The 23,342-nt window shown below is 40.9% G+C and overlaps 1 protein-coding gene across 1 annotated transcript in view; it reads left to right on the top strand.

The window, feature by feature from the left end:
* Positions 1-23,342, top strand: part of PLSCR5 (phospholipid scramblase family member 5) — a 119,529-nt gene that overhangs the window by 48,433 nt on the left and 47,754 nt on the right. The window contains exons 2-4 of the mRNA XM_073629075.1: positions 2,022-2,191; positions 2,887-2,929; positions 10,211-10,431. Of these exons, the coding sequence (XP_073485176.1) occupies positions 2,022-2,191; positions 2,887-2,929; positions 10,211-10,431 (434 nt within the window). The remainder of the gene's footprint in view (positions 1-2,021; positions 2,192-2,886; positions 2,930-10,210; positions 10,432-23,342) is intronic.

Raw genomic sequence — 23,342 nt, 5'->3', positions numbered from 1 at the left:
TACCTCCCCCCCAGTCAGCCCTCTGATGGCCCATAGCCTGAAACTTTGGGACTCAATGCAGTATTCCAGCGGGCTTATGTCTCCTTTCCTTTCACTCCTCCCTCTCTTGAACAACCCCAGGTTTCCTCTTGGCTCAGAACAACCACATGTTTCTTCATGATGGCCTGCTCATGGGTTCTCCCAGGTTCAACACTCTCTCGGATCTCGCACCTTCCCCTGTGGGCTTTGCTCCAACAGACCCACGAAGCCCCCTCTGTGGAATCTATTTTCAACTGCGACACTGGGTAACCTCTCTATCACGTCTTGACACTTTCCCATACCAGAAAACAGCCTTGGAGCACACCTGCCTACCTTCTCCTGGAGCTCCTGGTACCATATCCTTAATTTATTCCTCCCTCAATTCTAGCAGTACCCTAGCCTCCTCATCCTACGTCCAAAGCCTGGACCAGTATTTCAATACGATTAGTCTGCTACGCTGGTACTGGGTCCCAGCCAGTATTGCGAGATCCAATAGGTCCTTCCGAGGATGTGGTCAGTGGGGAGATGAACTTCATGTGGTCCTGCCCCCACCTGGTGGGATTCTGGTTGAGGGTATTTGGACTTCTGTTTACTCTCTTCCACGTGCCCATCCACAAAGATGCCAAATTGGCCTTACTCCATTGTCCAATCCTAGGCCTTTTCTCCTATCAACAGAAATTACCTATTTATTCATTGCAGCCAAACGGATGATAGCTAGGGCTTGAAGGAAGCCGGCGGTCTCGTTCATGGAAGTGAAGAGCATCTTAACGACTCTCATAATTAATGAGAAGATGACTAGTATCCTCCATGATTCCCATGCTAAAATTCTTAAGGTATGGGGCCCATTGTGGCCTTACGCTCCTCTGACCTTGCACCCGACCAGCCTGAGCCTTCCAATTTGATCTCTTCTGCCCCCTGGTCTGGGGGAACCCTCTCCTTTTCGTCTCTGCGCTTCTTTTCTCTCTTCTTGTTCTGTGATCGCCTCTCATTTACCGCTTCTCGCTCTGCCATCTAATCCTTTCTCCCTTCCCTCCCCCTATCTCTTTTTTCTTTTCTTTCTATTTTATTTTATTTTTATTTATTTTATTTATTTTTTGTGTTTGTGAGTTTGGTTTAAGATTTATTTCTCCCTATTTTTGTGGACTGTCCACACCCAAATCCCTGAGCAATTCTGCTCAGACACCTTGTGTTGACCCCTGGCTTTGACCAGAGGGTCCTTACGGTTCGATAGTTCCTCTTATAAAACTCATTAATATGTGTATTCTATGTTGCATTATGTTATGCTCACTGCTTATATCCCCTGGTCAGGATTATTACAGCTATATATCTTGTTAGTTTATTTCAATAAAAATAATGTACCAGAAAAAAAAAAGGAAAAAAGCTTCTGTGCCAGAGGATCCCCCCTAGCCCCCTTATACTTACCTGAGCCTGATCTCGATCCAGCAATGTGCACAAGAGCAGCGGTTCTGTCCCACCTCAAAAGAAGGTTTTGTCACTTGCTGTACCTACCCCCAAACACTTATCTGAGCACTGTATCAATCCAGGGCTGTACCTGTCTGCAGTTTTTCTGCAACCTCAACACAGTGCCGAACATGACATCCCAACTCAGTAATGATGTAAAGATCAGTTGCAGGCAGCCTACAAGTGAGACTGGTGGCTCCAGTAGTCTTTTGCCTTCTGCTTGCCCTTTTCAGCACAACCTACTCAGTTTATTTCCTTTTTAATCACCATCAACCTAGATAAGATTAGCAGTCACATTCAACTGGACTTGTTCTGCAGTGGTAAAGATGTTTTTTCTGCATATCCAAGAAGCGTTTTTGGTTCAAAGAAGCTGCTTAGATAGGCAGTGAAAAACCTTTAACATTACACAACTCCAGTTGAATGTAATTAACCACTAGCTATACCATGATCTGGATAAATGAAAACCTTCACAGACCTTTAACCTAATATTTCAAGTATGTCGATATTTTAGAAAAGTAGTAGCCCTTGATTTTTTTTTTCAGATGTTTGGTCTCATCAAGAAAAAGATCTTCCAAATTATCTGCCTGGCACACCCCAGCATGTAGATCAGAATGAGCAACTGGACTCTCCACCACCATGGAAAGCAACACCTGATACAAATATTCCAGAACCTAGGTTCCTGGTACCACCTGGTTTAGAGCACCTAAGCAAGGTGAATTTTAGAATATTATCCTAGTTTCAGAGCTCCATGCAAATGAAAATAAAAATAATGTATTTTAGTTATTTATTCATTAAAAATCCAGGATCTTTTTTAAATAGTGCTAATATTATTACCCGAAAACCATTATATTAATTTCCCAAAATTATTTGCATATCAGAAATTAGGAGTCTGAAATTAGAGGATGGGAGTGCCAGCGTTGTGAACCAATTAGCTTCTGCTGTATTGTTCAGTGCTGTTATCCTAACATTTTTCAGGTACTACATACTATAAGGGTAGTTGTTTAGGCAGTTTTCAAGAGGGGGAGACCAAGACACCAAGCAGGTTGGTGTTGGGGGACGCTGTAGGTTATACATTGTGTAATGTTATAGTTAAAGTATGGTATATTTTGTGACAGTGATTTGTGAATTACAAGAGTTACTGGACATATTAGCAAACTATTTAGCAAAGGTCAATAAATATTTTATGATTGTTTTTTTTTTTTTGCCCAGATCTATTGTCACAGAATAATGAGTTATTCAAAGAAAGAGGAGCATCTTTTAAACCTTATATATGACTTACTGTCTGCTGTGGATATAGATAAGCCAAGTCTTTACCAGTTCTCTCATGATATATTTTGTACTATACGTACTATGTAAGATTACTATCAAGTATGAGATCTAAAGTTTATATATTAATTGCTTTTCTAGGTACAACAGATCATTGTTCATCAACAAGTGGAGTTGCTGGGAGGTGAGTAGGTATCCTTAGTGAGTATCATTACATTTCTCCTGACATACCAGGTCAGCAGATTTTGAAAGTACAAACCAATCAACTGTGGGCTGTATTTTGATTAATAAATAGGGCCCTTAAAGTGTAATTCCAGTCAAAACCTAACTAAGCCTAAATCTATTCTAACCACCCTACAAAAGGAAAGATGTGTATACTTACCTACCCTAAAGTTGCTTCAGTAAGGTCACATGATCTCTCCAGCAGTGATTTCAGTGAAGAGGAGAGAGCATTGACAATGGCTGCAGAGCCTGTGCAATGACATCAACCATAGCCTTACTATGGGGCAGCCGAACAACTTCAGAATAGGTAAGTAGTGACTATAGGCTTAGAATGGGGTGGGAATAGATTTTAAATTAGTTAGGTTTTGGAATTACACTTTAACGACATCTACAGGTATTCATCAATATCTGTTCTTCAATAGGAAAACGCAGCTATTCAAACTATTTAAAATAAAACGAATCCTGTGTTAACTAAAAATTCATTGCATATTTTACAAATTAGAAATAAGGGGCTACCAATGCTGAACTCACAAAATTCTAGTTGCTTTGCTGTCTCCAGATTCAAAACTTTGAGTAACTAACCCAGAACAACCAAACAGATAAGGAAGCTCAGAATAAAGACAGCTTCCTTATTCTTTTAGTACAGTTTTTTTTTAATTTTGGACATATATAAGTCTTAGTTAATTAGTACATTTCACATAAAAAAATTCAGGAAATTCTGTATGTAGACCCACTAACAATAAAGCTGTTTGCACGCAGGATGATCAATTCACATTTTTTTTGTATTTAAAATATAACAAAATATAAGTGTGCCCCCCTCTGCTGGCACTACCAGCTTGGCAAAACAGGGATGTAGACTGGTATCCCTAAAACAGGTGGTGTCTCATTTTGCTGAGCTACCTGGAACAATCTTGCCTCAAACCTTGTTTCTCTTGAACCTTGAATGCTTTGCTCCTCCCATGAACTTCCTATTTTTGCCCTCCCTATTTGCCAGACTATTGTGCTTTCTCCAGCCAATTTCTCACTCTTGTCAATTATGCTGCCATTCATATCTTTGCTACCACTCATTACCAACCTTTGGTTTGTTCCTCAGGTACACTTGTGCTTGATCCCAGCCTGCAACCACTTGTTATCTACCTTTGGCTTGTTTACTGACTATGCTTCTGCTTGATCCCTACCTTTTATATCTACTACTAGACCCCAGCTTGCAAACCTCCTGGTGGGGTGATCCTGAGGACCAAGATCTGGTACTAACATACTGCAAAACCCATCTCCATCATCAGAATCTCTGGTGAACACCAGTTAGTGCTTAAACTCTGCTCCTCCAGTGAGACTATGCCATCCGCCAGGAATACAGTACCTGCTTCTGTCCAGCTGGTCGTGGGAACAACTCTACTGCTATAGATACTGGTCTCTGAGCCTGACCCCTGACCATTACAGGTGTGCAGGAAGCATTCAGCTCTCTTCCATACTGATATCATCCCACTTTCCCCTTAGCCCCGGTTCACACAGGGGCGGCACGACTTGCAGGTCGCCTCACCGAGGCGACCTGCACACGACTGCCACGGCGACTTGCAAAACGACTTCTGTATAGAAGTCTATGCAAGTCGCCCACAAAGTAGTACAGGAACCTTTTTCTAAGTCGGAGCGACTTGCGTCGCTCCTATTAGAACTGTTCCATTGTACAGAATGGGAGGTGACTTGTCAGGCGGCTAGGTCACCTGACAAGTCGCCCCTGTGTGAACCGGCACTTAGCATTGGGGGTGCCTTGAAAGGGGTACATTTTAACCCACAAAAGAAGGGTATTATTTAAGAAAATGTATTGTGTTAAACATTCATCTTTTGTCAACAAATATGTAGTGAATCCAGCACGATGTGTACATGGATTTTTCACACTCTGTATAAATCTTTCCCTAGGAATTCTTATCTCTATATTAGTTTAAAAATGAGATGTATAGAATCGTATATTCTTATATTTTAGCTTCAAATAATAAGACAACCATAATATGTCACACTAATATATTTCAGGAACAAAATAACACCTACGTTTTGAAGTTAAATGTATGGATCAATGAAGAAATAACATTTACTTCTGAAATGCTTTCCACCCCCACCTTCATTTCACACTTGCTACTTCCTACTATTTAAAAACATATTCTATCTTTTTACCTCTCCATGAATCTCAAATTGGATTCAAATTAAAGCTTTTTGGATCACTGTACATCTTTCAGCATATAAAAGGAACTGTGACACTTAGTGATGCTTTTCATGATTTTCACTCCTGCCTCGGTACAAGTTGTATTTACAGGAAAACTGCCACCAATTAGCTACAAGAGGTCTAGAAAGAATTGGAAAAAGATAATGTATGTGAATGATGACAGTGAGACTTAACAAAAGGGCATTTTGTCTTGAATTCAATTAAGGCTTGAGTCTTAGTAGGAGACAAGTATTAAACAACATAGCTAAAGGACCCCACAGGAGAACAAGCCCAGCTTGCAACTGACTCCACGTGGATAATCTTGCCTATGGCTATACAAACTTCCATTCCTTTAGTGCTTTCTTTCTTTTTTTTTTTTTTTTTTGCAATGACTGCAATTTTTAATGGCTTGCACAGAAATTTAAAGCACAAAATCAGGTATCGAGTGGATTGGTGAGAGAAAAAAGGAAATATGTTCAAGCTTGATCGATCACTGTAGGATACTTATTTGGTATTTAAAATGATATTCACTGAGAAATGCCCTTTAGGCTTCCTTTTAATGCTCCACTCATCACTCCCATTATTGTTTCAGTTCAGCTCCATACTGTATAAAGAATTTAAATATTGTTTGAGTAATTTACCCAATAGCTTGATCTTAAATTACACAGTGATTGGAGGAACAGCATGTACTAAACTATAGGTTAAAGCAATTGCTATAAGTAAGGGCCACATGTAAAGTTATCTAGTGCAATTACACTGTATTTGTACAGGTAATATCACCTAGCAACTGTTGTATAGTTTTTGACAAATTAACTAACTAACCAACCACCTAACTAACCACCTAACTAACTAACTGACTAACCTATTGTCAGTGGCTTTATCAAAATCTAATTTTAAATTGGCTTACAAGGAACAAAGTATGTTGGCATGGTTCACGGTCAGTATAAGAAAACATCCAATGTTGCCTTTCCTATAATTTTATTGCAAACTCTGATGAAGCATAAGAGACAAGAGCGCCTGAAATTGCATTCAAATATGCTCTAGAAACAGACAATAATGTAAAACTATGGCCAACCTATTTACATATTCTTAACAAGCATTGCAAAAGCTGTAAAACAAGCTCTCAATGACATCTGTAGTTATAGGCCCCGTGGAGCAATTCATCCCTAAAATTCACAGTAGAAGGAGTGAAGTCATTCAAGTCTGCATGGTAGTCAATCAGCTTCTAACTTCAGCTTGTTCAATTAAGCTTTGACCAAAAAAAAAAAAAACAAAACTGGAAGCTGGTTGGTTTCTATGCACAGTTGCACCAGATTTTGCACTCTCTAGTTTTAGTAAATTAACACCTTTGGTTTCTACCCCCTTCCTGTGCACCTGCTCTGTGTTTACATTAGAGATTAGGATGCCAACTCACTACTGGCAGAGGAGAGCTGAGAGAAGGTAAAACACAAAGAGGTAATACACAGAAAAAGGTAAAACTGCGGAGTTTCTGCTATAATTTTTGAGGATGAACTACTCTGCAGTGGCTATAGTTACAGTAGTCCATAAGAGCTTGCTATTTGCAGCTTGTTAAGTATATGTTAATTTTGAATGTCCATAACCTGGCAACAGTTCTGCTTCAAAGTGATTGCAAAATCAAACCTTCAGTACTTACGAAGGAACACACATATGCTGTATATTAACAAAACATTTAGCAAGAATGTATGCATACTTATTCCTTTAAAATGAAGTGCCCAATATTGTTTTTTTAGTTTTAGAGTGGGGAACCTCTGTCCCTTTTTAATTCTGTCTGGGTAAATGCTGGGGAGACTTACCTTCTCTGTCTGTCCAGGTGACCATTGTCACCAAGACAGAAGCTGAGGAAATCCAATGTTAACAGGTCTACAGTTTGCTCTAGAACAGGAAGCAATGAGTAACTTCCTAATGGGGACACTTGTTACGAGGTTACTTTCAACCTCAAAACAGGAAGTGAGGTCCCAATGAGAACACAACACAAAGAAGTACTAGCCTCCCTGACGGTAATCCCAAGTGTGGCTCGGGGTTAAATTTCAGTCCCATTAGCGGTAACCCCAAGCCACACTCGGGATTACATTGCAGGATCCTGGTGTGGCGTTACTTACCTTGTCCCCAGGATCCTGCGATGTCCCCCGCAGTGTCCGTGGGCTCTGTCTCCTCCGAAGCCTCTCCGTGCCAGGCTCCGTTCCCTGCGAGCGGCGTGACGCACGGAGACAGAGCCTGGCGGCAAATTCAAAAAAATGTACAAATCATAACACATACAGTACTGTAATTTTACAGATTACAGTACTGTATGAAATTATTTCACATCCCTTTTGTCCCCAGTGCTTTGTCCAATGCCCTGCATGCAGTTTTATATTACATATACTGTTCTTTCTGCCTGGAAACTGGAGATTGTCCATAACAACCAAAAAGTTCCCTTTATGTCAAAAGTGGCTTTAGATCATCTAGAAAACAGCGATAGTAAATTAGAACACTTGCAGAATTGAGCGATAGTGAATCGTGGGGAAATTTATTTTATTATTATTATATTATTATTTTTTTAAATTATTTATATTTATTTATTATATTATAATTTATTGTGTTTCAAACTTTATCATACCCGGGATATCTACTAGACTCTTGTTTGGACAGATTTAAGTGTGTTATTGATAAGAATTACAGGCCTACAATATAAAACGCCAAATTTCCATGCAAAATAATTGTACCGCTTTCAGCACCTAAAATCCGAAATAATCATACTGCCAGGGAGGCTAGAAGACTAGTAACAGGAAAGAGTTTCTAACCCTTTATTACTAGAACTGGAAAACTGTGTGTGTCTGTGTGTCTATGTGTGTGTGTCTGTGTGTCTCTGTGTGTGTGTGCGTGTCTGTGAGTGTGTCTGTGTGTGTGTCTGTGTGTGTCTCTGCGTGTGTGTTTGTGTGTGTCTGTCTGTGTGTGTGTGTGTGTGTGTGTGTGTGTATGTCTGTCTGTGTGTCTGAGTGTGTGTGCGTGCGTGTCTGAGTGTGTGTGTGTATGTGCGTCTGTGTCTGTGTGTGTGTGTGTCTGTGAGTGTGTCTGTGCCTCTGTGTGTGTGTGCCTGTGTCTGTGCATGTGTATGTGTGTGCGTGTCTGTGTGTGCGTGTCTGTGTGTGCGTGTCTGTGTGTGTGTCTGTGTCTGTGTGTCTGTGTGTGTGTGTGTGTGCCCGTGTCTGTGTATGTGTGTGCATGTCTGTGTGTGCGTTTCTGTGTGTGTGTGACTGTGTGTGTGTCTCTGTCTGTGTGTGTCTCTGTGTGTGTGCGTGTCTGTGTATGTGTGTGTGTGTGTCTGTGTGTGTTTGTGTGTGTGTGTGTGTGTGTGTGTGTGTGTGTGTGTGTGTGCATGTCTGCGTGTGTCTGTTTGTGTGTATGTGTGTGTCTGTGTGTGTGTCTATGTGTGTGTGTTTATGTGTGTGTGTGTGTCTGTGTGTATGTGTGTGTGTGTGTGTCTATGTGTGTGTGTCTGTGTGTATATGTGTGTAATTTTGACTGCAAATGGTCCTTAATCTCTGCTACAAATTTAATTAGTATAGAATCTTAGAGTAGATTCAATGGATACTATTAACTTCTGTTGTTTTTCTCTACATTTGGGCTGGCGGGAGAACTCATATGTTGGCTAGTTTACTATTTACTTCCTAGGAAAATAAGGAATGTATGATAGGACCCTTTAGGCAAAAGAGTACCAAATCATTCATTATCGCTAATGTTAAGGAGGTCTATGTGTAATAAAAATTGCTTCAAGGAACCCTTTATCACAATTTGAAAAAAAAAAAGATTTATTAATATAAGGGGAATTATAAAAAGCAACATTTTACTAAAATTGCTCACTTTCTTGAAGTTGTTGAGCAGTGTAGAGGCTAGAAGAGGGAATGACCATATTATTTTGCATGCACATAAAAAGGGCCCTCGTCTGGAGAAAACGTATGTGTGTGCTGCCACAGCAGCTTGTTTAATATTATTATTGTTATTATTAGGGCTTTGGTATGCTTCCCTGTCCCCCTCCCTTCCATTGTGCCTCTAATTAGTTCAGTCCCCAGTTAGACACTCCCAGTCTTTTGTGTTTACCTGTGTTGAGTTCTCTTTAGAGAGTCAGAAGACTTCAGTCCCAAATGCTTTTCACCTGCAAGACATGCTTAGAAAATAACTTTGTAACTTGCCATTTAAAAAAAAAAAAAAAAAAAAACATCATTGGAATTAATTCTTAAGGGGATATTTATAAAAAAAAGAAATTGCTGGGAGTGCATTACCATGCACTGTTGTGCGCTACATCACAGGTGTATTGGAAAAGGTGCGTTGAGATGTCATTCAGAATGAATGACACTGCAGCACGCAACACACATAATGTCACGTTACAGCAACTTTGTGAAGGTCTTGCATAGCAAAAACTACATTCAAAGAGTCTTTTGGTAGGATGCTGCTACTTGCAAAATGTTAATAGTTTTTTTTTAAGTGATTGTAAATGCTTGATTTTTTTTTACATGTCATACTTACTTATGTTACACTTACCTGTTCTGTGGGGGCACTTCTGGCTCCCCCCCCCGCCCCCCACTGAGTGCGCCCATAGCAAGTCGCTTGTTATGGGGATACTCGTGCGGGCTCGCTTCCGAGCTGGATCTGTTGGACCATTGACACACAGAGCGCAGCTCGGCCCCGGCCCCCACTCTCTCCTCACTGGCTCTGATTGACAGCAGAAGGGCCAATGTCCCCCACTGCTATCTCTGAGCTAATGAGATGGGAGAGAGCCACTGCTCTCATGCACATTGTGGATTGAGATTAGGCTCAGGTACGTTTAAGTGGGGGGGGGGGGGGGCTGCATGCATTAGGGTCAAAAACCTTCAGGCTTTACAACCACTTTAAGATTACTTAACACGCTGCAGCTTTTTATGAAGCCCCCTACTTCAAACTAAAAGGTATTTAAATATGCTTCACCTTCAAAAATGTCTTATTGTACTGCCATTAATATGTATGATGTGACATTGCTGTGCTAATACAACATTGGTTTTGTTTATCTAGTATTCCTTGGCACCGAAAAGAGCAACAAGTATGAAATAAAGGACATCTTTGGTCAAAGAATTTACTTTGCAAGAGAAGAAAACATCTACCTTAACAAAAACTTATGTGGCCCAGTGCGGCCTTTCAAAATGCACATTTCTAATAATGCTGGCCGGGAAGTAATCACAGTTATTAGACCCCTGAGATGCATTACTTGCTGCTTTCCCTGCTATTTGCAAGAGGTCAGTGAAGTTGTGGTGATCGCACTTATTATTATAGCGTTTTTTTTGATGAGCAGCGCATGTTCTTTGCTAAAACGTTTTCCTTTTCCCAATGGGGATAAAAATGGCATTGACATAAGTTTTAGAGGAGAAGGGTGAAAATACATAATGGATTTAAAAATGTCATATTGACTTTTAGAATGCAAAAAAAAAAGACAGTAATGATCAGAGTATGCTTTCCTATTGAAGACATTTGCAAAATGTGAAACATAGAGGTAATTTTCTAAAATGCACTACAGGACAGCTAGTGTCAAATAATTAAGAGCACCTGTTTTGGACTGTTTATGTCATAGCCCTTAATTGTAAAGGTGGTGTTACTATGCAATTGGCATGCTGCCATGCAGGTATGAGCACTCATTCCACCCAAAAATGGAACTTCCGCTTTAAGTGCTGGTGACCCCCTGACATGCCACATTTGGCATATCATTTTTTTTGGGTAGGAGCGGGTACCCTGTTTTTACAGGCACCCAGCTCTCACTTCCTCCCCTGGCGCTGGAAGGAAGATCACCTCTCCCCCCTCCCCCCCTCCCTGCAATCTTCTGGGATACGTCCCAGAAGATTGCCCGGCCATTCACAGTGCGCAGCGCAGCTTGTGCATTCGCTGGGCGCCCACAGTTAAGATACCGGCACCGCAGAGAGGAGGGGGAGAGGAGCGAGGCTTCCTGCACCTGCATCGCTGGACCATGGGACAGGTGAGTGTCTAATTATTAAAAGTCAGCAGCTACACTTTTTCTAAATGGGTGGAACTCCGCTTTAAATTGACTGTCATTTTCAATAACTGAAGTGAGCAATTTCCTGCAAAGTAAACACTAATTAATTACTTAAAAACTGAAAATCTTGCGAGCTACCGTAAACATATACTGAGTTCTTGTGTAGAAAGCTGCTAGCATTGATCACGCCCCATATGACCGTGCAATAAGCATATAAATAAAAGAAAGTGCTGCTCTAACTTGTATTTAACCTGTACTGATTACTATTTCCTTGTGTACTTCCACATATCCATGTAAATATACACTCTAACCACTTCCGGACTGCCGCACGCCGATATACGTCCTAACTTTGCAGAGGAATATCTTTGTTATGGCAGCAGCTAGCTGCCATAACCCCGGTATCCTCTTCTTCGGCTGGCGGTCCGGTTTCCGATAATAGTGGTCTCTGTGACGGATTTGCCGCAAGATCACTTTTATCAGCGGCGGGATAGGGCCGCTCCCTCTCCCCGCGCTCCGGTGCTTACCGGACCCGTCGGTAGCCATGGAGGCGATCAGATCCTTCTTGGTGTTTGGTATGGAGACGAGTGAGGGGAAGATGGCCCCCACCCGTCTCCATACCATTGCAGGGCGGAAGCAACGTCAAAATGTCACTTCCGCCCATAGCTCTTAAACGGCCATTTTTGTTTATTTTTTTTAAATGACAATTTTTTTTTTAATTGCATTTTAGTGTAAATATGAGATCTGAGGTCTTTTTGACCCCAGATCTCATATTTAAGAGGTCCTGTCATGCTTTGTTTCTATTACAAGGGATGTTTACATCCCTTGTAATAGAAATAAAAGTGACGCAATTTTTTTTTTTTTAAAGAACAGTGTAAAAATAAAAAATAAAAGGTAAAATAAATAATAAAAAAATTAAAATTATTTAAACGCGCCCCATCCCGCCGAGCTCGTGTGCAGAAGTTAACGCATACGTGAGTAGCGCCCGCATATAAACGGTGTTCAAACCACACGTGTGAGGTATCGCCGCGATCGGTAGAATGAGAGCAATAATTCTAGCTCTAGACCTCCTCCGTAACTCCAAACATGCAACCTGTAGCATTTTTTAAACGTCGCCTATGGAGATTTTTAAGGGTAAAAGTTTAATTATTAAATCGGTGTTTCATAGAGCCCCTACTATTGGCGGGACAGTGTCCCCCCAGCCTTTATACTAGTGGATCTCATTGTTCACATTGGCTGCAATTCAAGGGATCATTTTGCTGTGGGGGCAATAATTGTCCGTGTTGCCGTCACATATTGCGAGGTGATATGATTCATTCCAGTTCTTTAAATAAGGATTTTAAGGCATCTTCCTTTATTAATTTGCAACACTAGATTCTTGATATATGTGGTCACTTGTGAACAATGCTCCATTCAATATGTGGGGCGCACGACCAGAAGGCTAAGGGATAGGTTGTATAACCACCTATATGACATCTCTAATGATCACTCCACCAACATAGCTAGGCACTGGAACCTGTGTCACAATAGGGATGTCAGTAGCCTACGCATTCAGGGAGTTGAGAAAATCATGGTACCAAAAAGGGGAGGTGATAAGTTCAGGTTACTTTGTAAGAGAGAGATTTATTGGATTTTCCACCTCAATACCAGGCGGCCTATTGGTTTCAACCTTGAGTGGGATATTACACACATCTATGAATGATATATTTGATTTGTATATGGTATGCCCCGTACTGGTAATTTGGACTCTGTTGTACATTGGGCCTGAGATCGATATGGGTGGTTCACTTTCTAGAATGGTTATCTGTGTTCTATGGTGTTCTCTTGCAGGATGTTCATACTACATCATTTTGCATCCTGCTGTTTGCTGTAATATTCCATCATAGTTCTGGTTTACTCATTACTTTTTCTTTTGCTATATATTTCTCTTCTTCATTATTTCTATTGCTCTCCATCATATTTATTTTTATTTTGCCTCTCCTGTTCTCATTGTGTCCTTGTGAGATTGGTACCCCCCTTTTTTTAGAGCCACTTATATATATTTCTGGAGATTAGCCACAGTAATCATTCCCCTCTCGCTGTTGTTACATATTTGTCCATTACATTGACACATATTTCTACACTGATTTATTAATGGGTATATCTATTTCTTTGGTGACATTATTTGTTTGTGGCTACAGGCCTATGCCTGTGTATATGCAGAAACATGCCTATACCGGGAGTCATTATAAACATGACTGATTTTGTTTTGTTTTGTTGGTTAAGTGTGGTTTATCTTTGATAAATTAACAAGGAGGTTTTTACGGAATTAGGATAGATCAGTAGTCTGTAAGAATTTAACAATTTATTTGATTAGAATGTCATTAGATATTAAATATTATTTACCAAGGATTATTTTTATATAAATTTACTTAAGGAAGGGATAGCTTGGGGTTCTGTTTCCACTATTGCAACCCCAAAATCGCACGATTTACAGTGTGACTTTGCAATGCAATTTTTTTGATTCAATGTTGTGCGACCGGTGAAAAACATGTAAGTACAAGTCCCACCGAAGTCGGATCAAAGTAGGGCAAAAAAAAACTTTTTTGGAGTTGCTGTGACTTGAATCGCACCTATTAGAACTAGCATCATTGAATTATATGGGTTTTGACTTGTCATGCGACTTCACATGTGTCAAGTCGCACAACAACTCGCAGTAGTGGAAACAGAGCCTTAACAGTGCCTTAATGTTGTAGCAGATCAAAATCATTGTGTATCATGCACCGGTTTTTATGCTCAGGTGATAGGCGTTTTTGTTGCCTTCCTTGTCGCATATGCTGGTCCATGTTGATTTTACTATACATGGGATAATTTTATATGATTATGGTATGTTTTGTTGCACTTGGTGTCTTTTTTCTAGCAAAGATTCTTTTATTTTTATATGCTTTGATATATAGTCTCTTCAGTGGGGGGGCACTCTTTCGTTCACTGATGATTATGTAGATTCTAGACGCTCACAGGTGTTTTCAACTCGACCACTAATGGTACACATGTTTTGGCCATTAGGTTAAATTGTTTAAATTATATATATGTGTCTGTTTGTATATGTAGCATCTAGCTATGACTAAGCACCGTGCCTGGTGTGAAACACGTCAGCGGCTGTACAGTTAGTCTGTACCCATTTGTGATGCTTTGATATCCATTCTTCTATAATAAAGGTGAATTTTTTGGAGTGCGGCTATCCAGCTATTCATTTTTCCTATCACTCCTGTAGCAAACAGAGCCTGCACCCTGCTTGATTGTGGAGACAGCTGAATCTAGGAGAGGTAATTACCTGTGTGCGGTGAACTTCCTCCTCCTAAAAGTTTGTCGCCATTCCACGAGCGGGCGCAATCTTGAAGCGTGACATGTTGGGTATCAATTTACTTGGCGTAACATTATCTTTCACAATATAAAAAAATATTGGGCTAACTTTACTGTTGTCTTATTTTGTAATTCAAAAAGTGCATTTATTCCAAAAAAGTGCGCTTATAAGACCGCTGCACAAATATGTTGTGACAGAAATTATTGCAACGACCACCATTTTATTCTCTAGGGTGTTAGAATTTTTTTTTTTATAATGTTTGGGGGTTCTAAGTAATTTTCTAGCAAAAAAAAACTGTTTTTAACTTGTAAACAACAAATCTCAAAAAAGAGGCTTGGTCCTTAAGTGGCTAGAATATATCTATAACAAAACAAATATATATAAGTGCTCTAGTGACAAAACTAATTATCAATAAAGTGACTCTGTGAAACAAGATAATGAAATGTGTAAACTCATATCATCATCTGTCATAAAAGAAAGTATATTATTTAAGTGCTCAAATTGTCTACACAAAACTGTTCCAGTGCACTAAAGGTGCTATGTGCAAAGTTCCATATTGACAAGTTCGTGTGAAGACATGCGTTGGTGTAAAATCGTATATAAAATCCATTCCAGAACCTAAAAATCAACTAAAAAAGAACTGGTGATAGCAAGCGTGTCCTTGTGTTCACCCAGATGCTCCCCCCTTCTGTATATGCGCTCACCTTAGAGTGTGTGACCTTGTAATTAAGCTTGGTCAAAGCACGCATATGAACCATCTCTGGGTTCAGTGTTTGTACTGGGATCCTGGGCTGATTGCTGGTACGTTTTCCACATGTTTATAATAAAAGAAAATTTCATGGGTGCTACAGTGCACCACTCTTTAAAGACCAAAGAAAACATTGTATCCGCTGATTTAATGTGTCTTTTCCTTGCTGAGACCAATCCACTGCCTCATGCACCATCCAGTCCCCTCCCCAACGTGGGTCAATACCGGGAATGTGATGTATCTTCCTCAGGGGGAATTCCCCCTGAGAAAGATACATCATATTCTTGGTATTGACACGCATGTCTTCACATGAACTTATCAATATAGAACTTTGCACATAGCACCTTTAGTGCACTGAAACACTATTCATATATTCTATTCATGGATATGTGCAAGCACATAAGGAAATAGTAATCAGTACAGGTTAATTACAAATTAGTGCAGCACTAAATTACCTGTCCCACTTTTTAAGCCATCAAAATCCATGGGGTTAAAGAGATAATCTTGCTAAAAGATCTTTTACATTTACCACTTCCAGGAGTGTCGAATGCAGACACCCCCCACTGCATTTGGTGGTTCCATCCATCCATATATGGATATGTGGAAGTACAGAAGGAAATGGTAATCAGTACAGGTTAAATACAAATTAGCGCAGCACTAAATTACCTGTCCCACTTTTTAAGCCATCAAAATCCATGGAGTTGAAGAGATAATCTTGCTAAAAGATCTTTTACATTTACCACTTCCAGGAGTGTCGAATGCAGACACCCCCCACTGCATTTGGTGGTTCCATTGGCCATCCCCTACATCACTACAGGATACAATAACAGGTAAGTAATTAGTGTCTGCTTTGCAGAAAGATACTCTCATTTCATGTATAGATGCCACATCTCTCCTCAGGAAAAACTGAGATAAAAAAATGAATGGTCTCAGGCTTTCCTGACGTGTCCTCGGCCTTGTTTACTTCCGCCGGCCCGGACATGACGCCTCCGGTGACCCCACCCCATGCCAATATAGGTAGTGGCAGACCGCGCACCCAGCATTAGAGCGGGAGAGAGTGTTGAGTCAACATCAGAAGAAGAACAGAGGGAGAAGACAGTGGAGAAGACCGGGCAAAGGAGCGAGAAGACAGTGGAGAAGACCCAGCAGAGGCAGAAGACAGCAGAAAGAGGGAGAAGAACCAGAGAGTGCTAGAAGACATCAACAGAGAGTGGAGCAGACCCAGAGAGGGGAGAAGAACCAGCAGAGGCAGAAGACATCAGCGGAGGAGGCAGAAGACGTCGCCAGTAGAGGAAGAAGACCCGGAGAGGAGAGAAGAAGTCGGAAGAGACCCCAGAGCTGCCTAATAAATTACTTTAAAAACCTGTGTACTGTGTTTTGTTTTTGACACTTTTTTTAGGTGAATGGGTAGGGGTACAATGTACCTGATACTCATTCACATAGGGTGGGGGGCTGGGATCTGTGGACCTCCTTGTTAAAGGGGGCTTCCAGATTCCGATAAGCTCCCCGTCCGCAGACCCTGACAACCAACGGCCAGGGTTGTCGGAAAGAGGCCTTTTTCCTCATCAACATGGGGACAAGGTGCTTTGGGGTGGGAGGGCGCAGGGCCCCCCTGCCTCAAAGCACCCACCCCCGATGTTGAGGGCATGCAGTCTGGTACGGTTCAGGAGGGGGGCGCTCGCTTGTCCCCACCCCCTTTCCTGACCTGCCAGGTTGTGTGCTCAGATAAGGTTCTGGTATAGATTTTGGAGGGGACCACCACGCAGTTTTTTCAGCATGGGGGTTCCCTTTAAAATCCATACCAGACCGAAGGGCCTGGTATGCTCTTGGAGGATGAACCCATGCACTTTTTCTTTTTTTTTTACATTGGGCGTGGAGTTCCCCGTAAAGATTCATACACAACAGTGCCTGATATTGTCAGGGGTCAAAATCAGATCCCTGTTTATTGAAGTCGGATGCATGTCGGACTTCAAGTCGCAGGGCAAAGTCGGGTCCACAGTTGTAAGACTGTCATGTCGTACAAGTGTGCAAGGGGCCTTAGGCTACATAGTTACATAGTTAGTCTGGTTTAAAATAGACACAAGTTCATCTAGTTTAACCAATAAAGACAAAAAATTACAATCCTATATACAGAATCTTATGCCCACAGTTGATACAGAGGAAGGCAAAAAACCCAGCAAAGCAATACCTAATTTGCTCCGGCAGGGAAAAAATTCCTTCCTGATTCCCCAATGGGCAATGGAATTTTCCCTGGATCAACTTTACCTATAAATTTTAGTATCCAGTTATATTATGTACATTTAGAAAGAAATCCAGGCCTTTTTTAAAGAAATCTACTAAGCTGGACAGAACAGCTCTTGAGGGAGTCTTTTCCACATTTTCACATCTCTTACTGTGAAGAATCCTTTCCGTATTTGGATATTAAATCACTTTTTCTCCAGAAGAAAAGAGTGCCCACTTGTCCTCTGTTGCAATGAGAACAGCATTGCTGGAAAATACTGTGGGTAACTGTAGCCACTCTGCCCTAATCAGGAGTGTGCATCTTAATTTAGTGTTGCTAAACTGCACTCAGCTTAGCTGAATTTATGGTACAGCTTTCTTTGGTTTCTCCTGGGTCCTGGTTAATGTATGTTACTATATGTGTCCTTATGTTGCTAGTTGGTGGCACTGCTGCCTTTGGTAATACCATTAGAGCTGCACCAACCAGACTTATGAATATTTATCTCTTCCTAGCCAACCATTAGGAGTTTCCTTACCACTAATGCATACTGGGAGAGGGTAAAGGGAGGGTCAGGGTGTGACCTTGGGAAGGAAGGATGTTCTCCCCTGGCCCTCCTGCAAAGGGGAGGGGTCTGTCTTGTTGTTGAAACCTCTTATGCCTGCTTTCTGAAAGGGTGGCAATGTGGCTGGACAGAGACATGAATTTGAGGCCTAGCATGTGGAGCCTGGGGACTGGGGAGCTGTGGAGAACCTCTCGATATGATGAGGGGCTTGGAAAAAGCTTGGATATGGAGCTTGAACCTCATTGGAGTATGGAGTTTTTTCCGCAGGGTGCTGGGAGCTGATTTTTCAAGTACCTTGCAATCAGGAGTTACAATCACAGAATGCAATGTCAGTCTCAGGGGTCTGTATCTGTGAAGACTGTAAGAACCTTTCTGCTAATTCTTTGGTATTCTGTGCCCTTACCTTTTCTACCTGAAGTTTGACTTTGAGCAATAAACTTTTTGTTATACCTTAAGCCCCTTTCACATGGGCTGTCTGATCAGGTCCCCCTGTCAGTTTTTCAGGTGGACCTGATCGGACCCTCCAATCTCTTCCATGGAGCAGCGGATGTCAGTGGACACATGTCCTCTGACACCCACAGCTATCTGATCCGATGCTGTCCGCCAAAAACTGACAGATGATCCAGATGGTGATCCTATTCCCCATCCGTCCAGCAGATGGGATCGGATGGCATCGGATGGAAACAGACAGGCGGTCCGTTTTCATCCGATTGCCCCATAGAGGATGACTGTGGGACTGTGTCCTTGTCCGCTCTGTATAGTGGAGTGGACATGGACCTGTCATCTGCCTGCTCAGCAGAGATCAGCAGATAGATCCCCCACTGAGCAAGTGGATTCCGCTTAGCCGAGGTGCCGTGTGAAAGGGGCCTAAAGCAACTGTCGCTCCTCTTTTCACATCCTACTACTGCCTAAGCAATCTTCAGCTGAGGTGAAATGTCAGCCCACACCTGTCTTTGGGGGTTACCACCATCTGAGGGTCAGGGGGGTGCTACATAACTTATGAATTCTAAAAAAGGAGAGCAAATGTCTTAAAAGTTTCAATCATCTTGGTACCATGATCCTTATACATATAACACTTGCCAATATAAAACTTTCATTATTGGACTTTCATTACACCAGTTTAATGACTGCAATGTATGTGTTTAAATAGAACACTATTTAAAGAGGAAGTAAAGTCTTCCTTTTTAATTGTACCTACAGGTAAGCCTATAATAAAGGTACTAATAGAGCTAACTTGTAGGTACTGTAAATATCTACTAAACTTGCACCGTTTAGGAGATATTTACTATATACGCCGACGTCATTGGCGCATGCGCTCTGAAGAAATGGCCGCCGATGCCGTTTCTTCAGGACCCTGTACCATGATGTCATCTGGCAAATCACAGCCCCGGAGCCCATGGACCCGGAAGAAACTCTGGGGAAAATGTTAGCTGCCTCAGCAGTGTGCGGGTGCCACTGAGAGAGCACCGTTCTAAGGCAAGTATTTCATAATGAGCTAGTATGCGATGCCTTTGTCTTACAGGTTTTTTTTTTTTTTTTTACAACCGCTTTAAGTAAAAATTTTTTGAGTTAATAGTATGCCTTTTATTTTCATTCATAATAAAAACACTGACTAATGCCATACATCATGCAGTCCCAGACCATACATGTCCAACAACTGTCCAACATTTCATGTAAAAAATAATAGTTACCTATTTACACATATGTTAATGATATTAAAACTGCATATTAGCTACAGAGACATAATATCAATGCAGTAAAAGGAAACATGGGCAGTGGGTTAGATACAAGCTTTGCAAATCTACCCCTTTCTGTTTCTATTTGAGGATTGTAAATTGCAAATTTTCAATAAAAATAAATAGAAAAAAAATATCCATATAGAAATTGTTTGTAGAACAGCCAATGCAGGATCTTAAAACACTAGCACTTTCATTTTATAACATCAACATTATCATAGCAATTCAAACAATATCTATATATGACAATCCAATATAGGCTCACTTAAAAAATCCCCTTTCATGTTGTGAGTTCTGCCTGTCTGCTAGCCATCTCTTTCCACAACTTCCTGGATTCTCAGCATGCGTTACAGCTTCTCTGCTATACACTTTCAATTTCTAAGGACAACATATCCCATAGTACATTGCTGCCGGCAACTGTGATTCCTGTACTGACTCCACCTCCTGAAACTCCTCCTCTCAGCACCTCTATGGTTAAAAAGGCAGGCTTTGTGAAATGTATGACACAAAGTAAGTTTACAAACTTCAAGATCATTCAGATAATTAGCAGTGGGCTAGAAATAATTGAAACACAATGTGTAAATGAATATAATGATTTTACATTTTGACCATAGATATGCTTTAACCACTTAAGGACGGAAGTATTTTCCCCCTTAAAAACTAGGCCTCTTTTGTAATATGGCACTGCGTCACTTTATCTCACAATTGCGTGGTCTTGCGACGTTGTACCCAAACAAAATGTATGTCCTTTTTTCCCACAAATAGAGCTTTCTTTTGGTGGTTATTTGGTCACCTCTGCGGTTTTTATTTTTTTCGCTATAAACAAAAAAAGAGCAACAATTTTGAAAAAAAAGCAATATTTTTTTACTTTTTGCTATAATAAGTATTAAAAAAAAAAAAAAAAAAAATCTTCATCAGTTTAGGCCAATATGTATTCTTCTACATAATTTTGGTAAAAAAAATGCAATAAGCGTTTACTGATTGGTTTGCGCAAAAGTTATAGGTGATAGATTTATGGCATTTTTATTTTTTTTCATTTTATTTTTTACTACTAATGGCGGTGATCTGTGATTTTTAGTGGGACTGCAACACTGCAGCGAACAGATCAGAAACTTTTGACACTTTTTTGGGACCATTGACATTTATACAGTGATCAGAGCTAAAAACAGCCACTGATTATTGTAAAAAGATCACTGGCAGGGAAGGGGTTAACACTGGGGGGTGGTCAAGGCGTTAAATGTGTCCTATGGAGGTGTTTCTAACAGTGGGGGGAGTGGACTGACAGGGAGTAGAGAGAGAAAGAAGTTCCTGATTACTAGGAACAGCAGATCTCTCTATACTTCCCTGACAGAACAGGGATCTGTCTGCTTAAGTTGACAGATCCCCGTTCTGTCTCTGTGAAGAGCGATCGCAGGTGGCCAGAGAGCATCGCAGCCCCCAGCCATGCACATAGACTCCGAGGCGTGCTACCGCCTTTTTAAAGAGCTGCCGTACAATGACGTCGATTCGCACAGCCGTACAATGACGGCGATTCGCGCAGCTGTGCCAACCTGCCACAATGCAACTGCAGCGTGGGGTCGGCAAGTAGTGAAAGCGGTTCTTCACTGCATCTGAGCACCACAAAACAAAAACACAATTTAATTCATTTTAAGTATTCAAAGCAACCCCCCCCCCCCCCAAGCGTCCATGTCTCCGTGCTTTATTTTGTTGAGAAAACACTTTGAACCCAACCCCCCTACCGCATTTTTAGCTGCAGCCATCTTGAGTAAGGGCCAATGATTAATGTAGCAAAATCTATTCCAGACTCCTGCATTGTAAATCACTAACCACTGAGCTGCACCCTATCTTCTATGTGGCATTAAGGAATAAATAAGCTCCTCTCCCCAACTGTCCATAACTTCCTGTTCATGCAAACATGAAAGCCATACTGAAATTGTATCTGGCTCCTACCCTGCTGTGAGTGCATGTAAAGCACTACAGTGTATATATATATATATATATATATATATATATATATCTGCGAATGTATAGAGTCTGGAGTCTGGAATCACCCCTCCTAATCCCTTCCCCACTTCCTTTTTACCCACTGCCTCCATATATTTTCTGGGACATTTACCCATCTATGACCTCTCTAATAATCTCTCCAGGTACATAAGCAGCAAAGTACCTTTATGGACTGTACAGTCATAGGTTTGATGAAGTCATTGGTTTATTATTTATCATTGCGCACACGTTTATTCAGGGAGCTGTGCAGCTTGACAATGTAATTTATGCCTGCAGTCTAATTTGGGAGCAATATAATAAGGCACATATTTCCTTTGTTGTTCTTTTAATGCCAAGAGCTTTGCTGTGTTGGACCCTGTAGTGCAGTACTGAATGTATCGGAGATACATTCAAATGTCATATCCCCATTATAATAGTTAGCTTTGCAAAATATTTTAGACCACAGAAGCTGAATTCTGCCCTTTTGCAAAGGCCAAGTCAATGCAATGACTGTACTTTGTGTCTAAAATAATTTATACAATAGTTTTTCCTTCACTGTCTCCAGAAATATAGCTAGAGATATTGGTAGGAAAAAGATTACTTTGTAATGCAGAGTTTGATCTTGGTTTCTGCTTTAAGGATACATACATAAGCAACAGATTTCACCATCCTCACAAATGAGGTGGATGGAGCAATCCCCCCTGTTAAATTGTTTTTTGACAATAGGACGTGCCACTGTCAGAATACACTGATCAGCGGCTGAAGTTAATTTTTCCAGTAGGGAAGGCTAAACACTGGTCAAGATTGAACCAGATAATTTTGATCAGTCTATAGTCAGCTTCAGAATTAGAACAAGGTTTGACTGTAGTCTGTGCTACCAGTGTGGAGGATTTTCCCCCTAAGTAAGATGTGCTGTCCAATAAGTACATTTTTCAGAGCACATCTGGATGTACTCAAAAATAGAAAGGTTCATGCAGCATTGCCGAAAAAAGTATGTTGAGCAACACATCATATAGTCATTTTTTAGAGCCTGTATGAACAGTGTTTAATTTCTGTGTGTATTTATACTTTAAATTTGGAAAGACTAATTTGTTTACTTTTGATGTCAATTTTATAATATGCATTTCAGTCACTTTAATCAAGATTTTCACTGTGCTTCAGGACAGGACAGGAGCCAGGAACCAAGAAATACAAGCATTTTTGTAGCCTAACATTCTCAGTATAAAAAGTATACCTGCTATCATATGTGTTAAGCATGCAGTTTACCCCTCCTCTTTAAACAGATGTAGGAGCCTTAGGAGCCACTGGATGGGATGGGTCCTTTAAGAGCGTCAGTGCATTTAACCTGCATACAGTATAGGTACAGTATAGGTACGGTATAGTCTCAGCACAGGTGCAAGGTAAATGTGGCTCAGTCTAGCTTTGGAATAAGTGCAGTACAGAGTGCATTATGGGTGCGGTATGGGTTGGGAACTCTTGGTATCCTTCTCTCAGTGTCCCAGTCCCTGCTAGCAATGTCAGCAATGGGCGAATAGCCCTCCAACCAGTCCTCGGGATGCTGCAGTGATCTCT

This window comes from Aquarana catesbeiana, linkage group LG04 (assembly GCF_042186555.1).
Source record: "Aquarana catesbeiana isolate 2022-GZ linkage group LG04, ASM4218655v1, whole genome shotgun sequence".
NCBI classification, from domain to species: Eukaryota; Metazoa; Chordata; class Amphibia; order Anura; family Ranidae; genus Aquarana; species Aquarana catesbeiana.
Note: the sequence above shows the minus strand (reverse complement) of the source record. Positions and strands in the feature narration are given on the sequence as shown.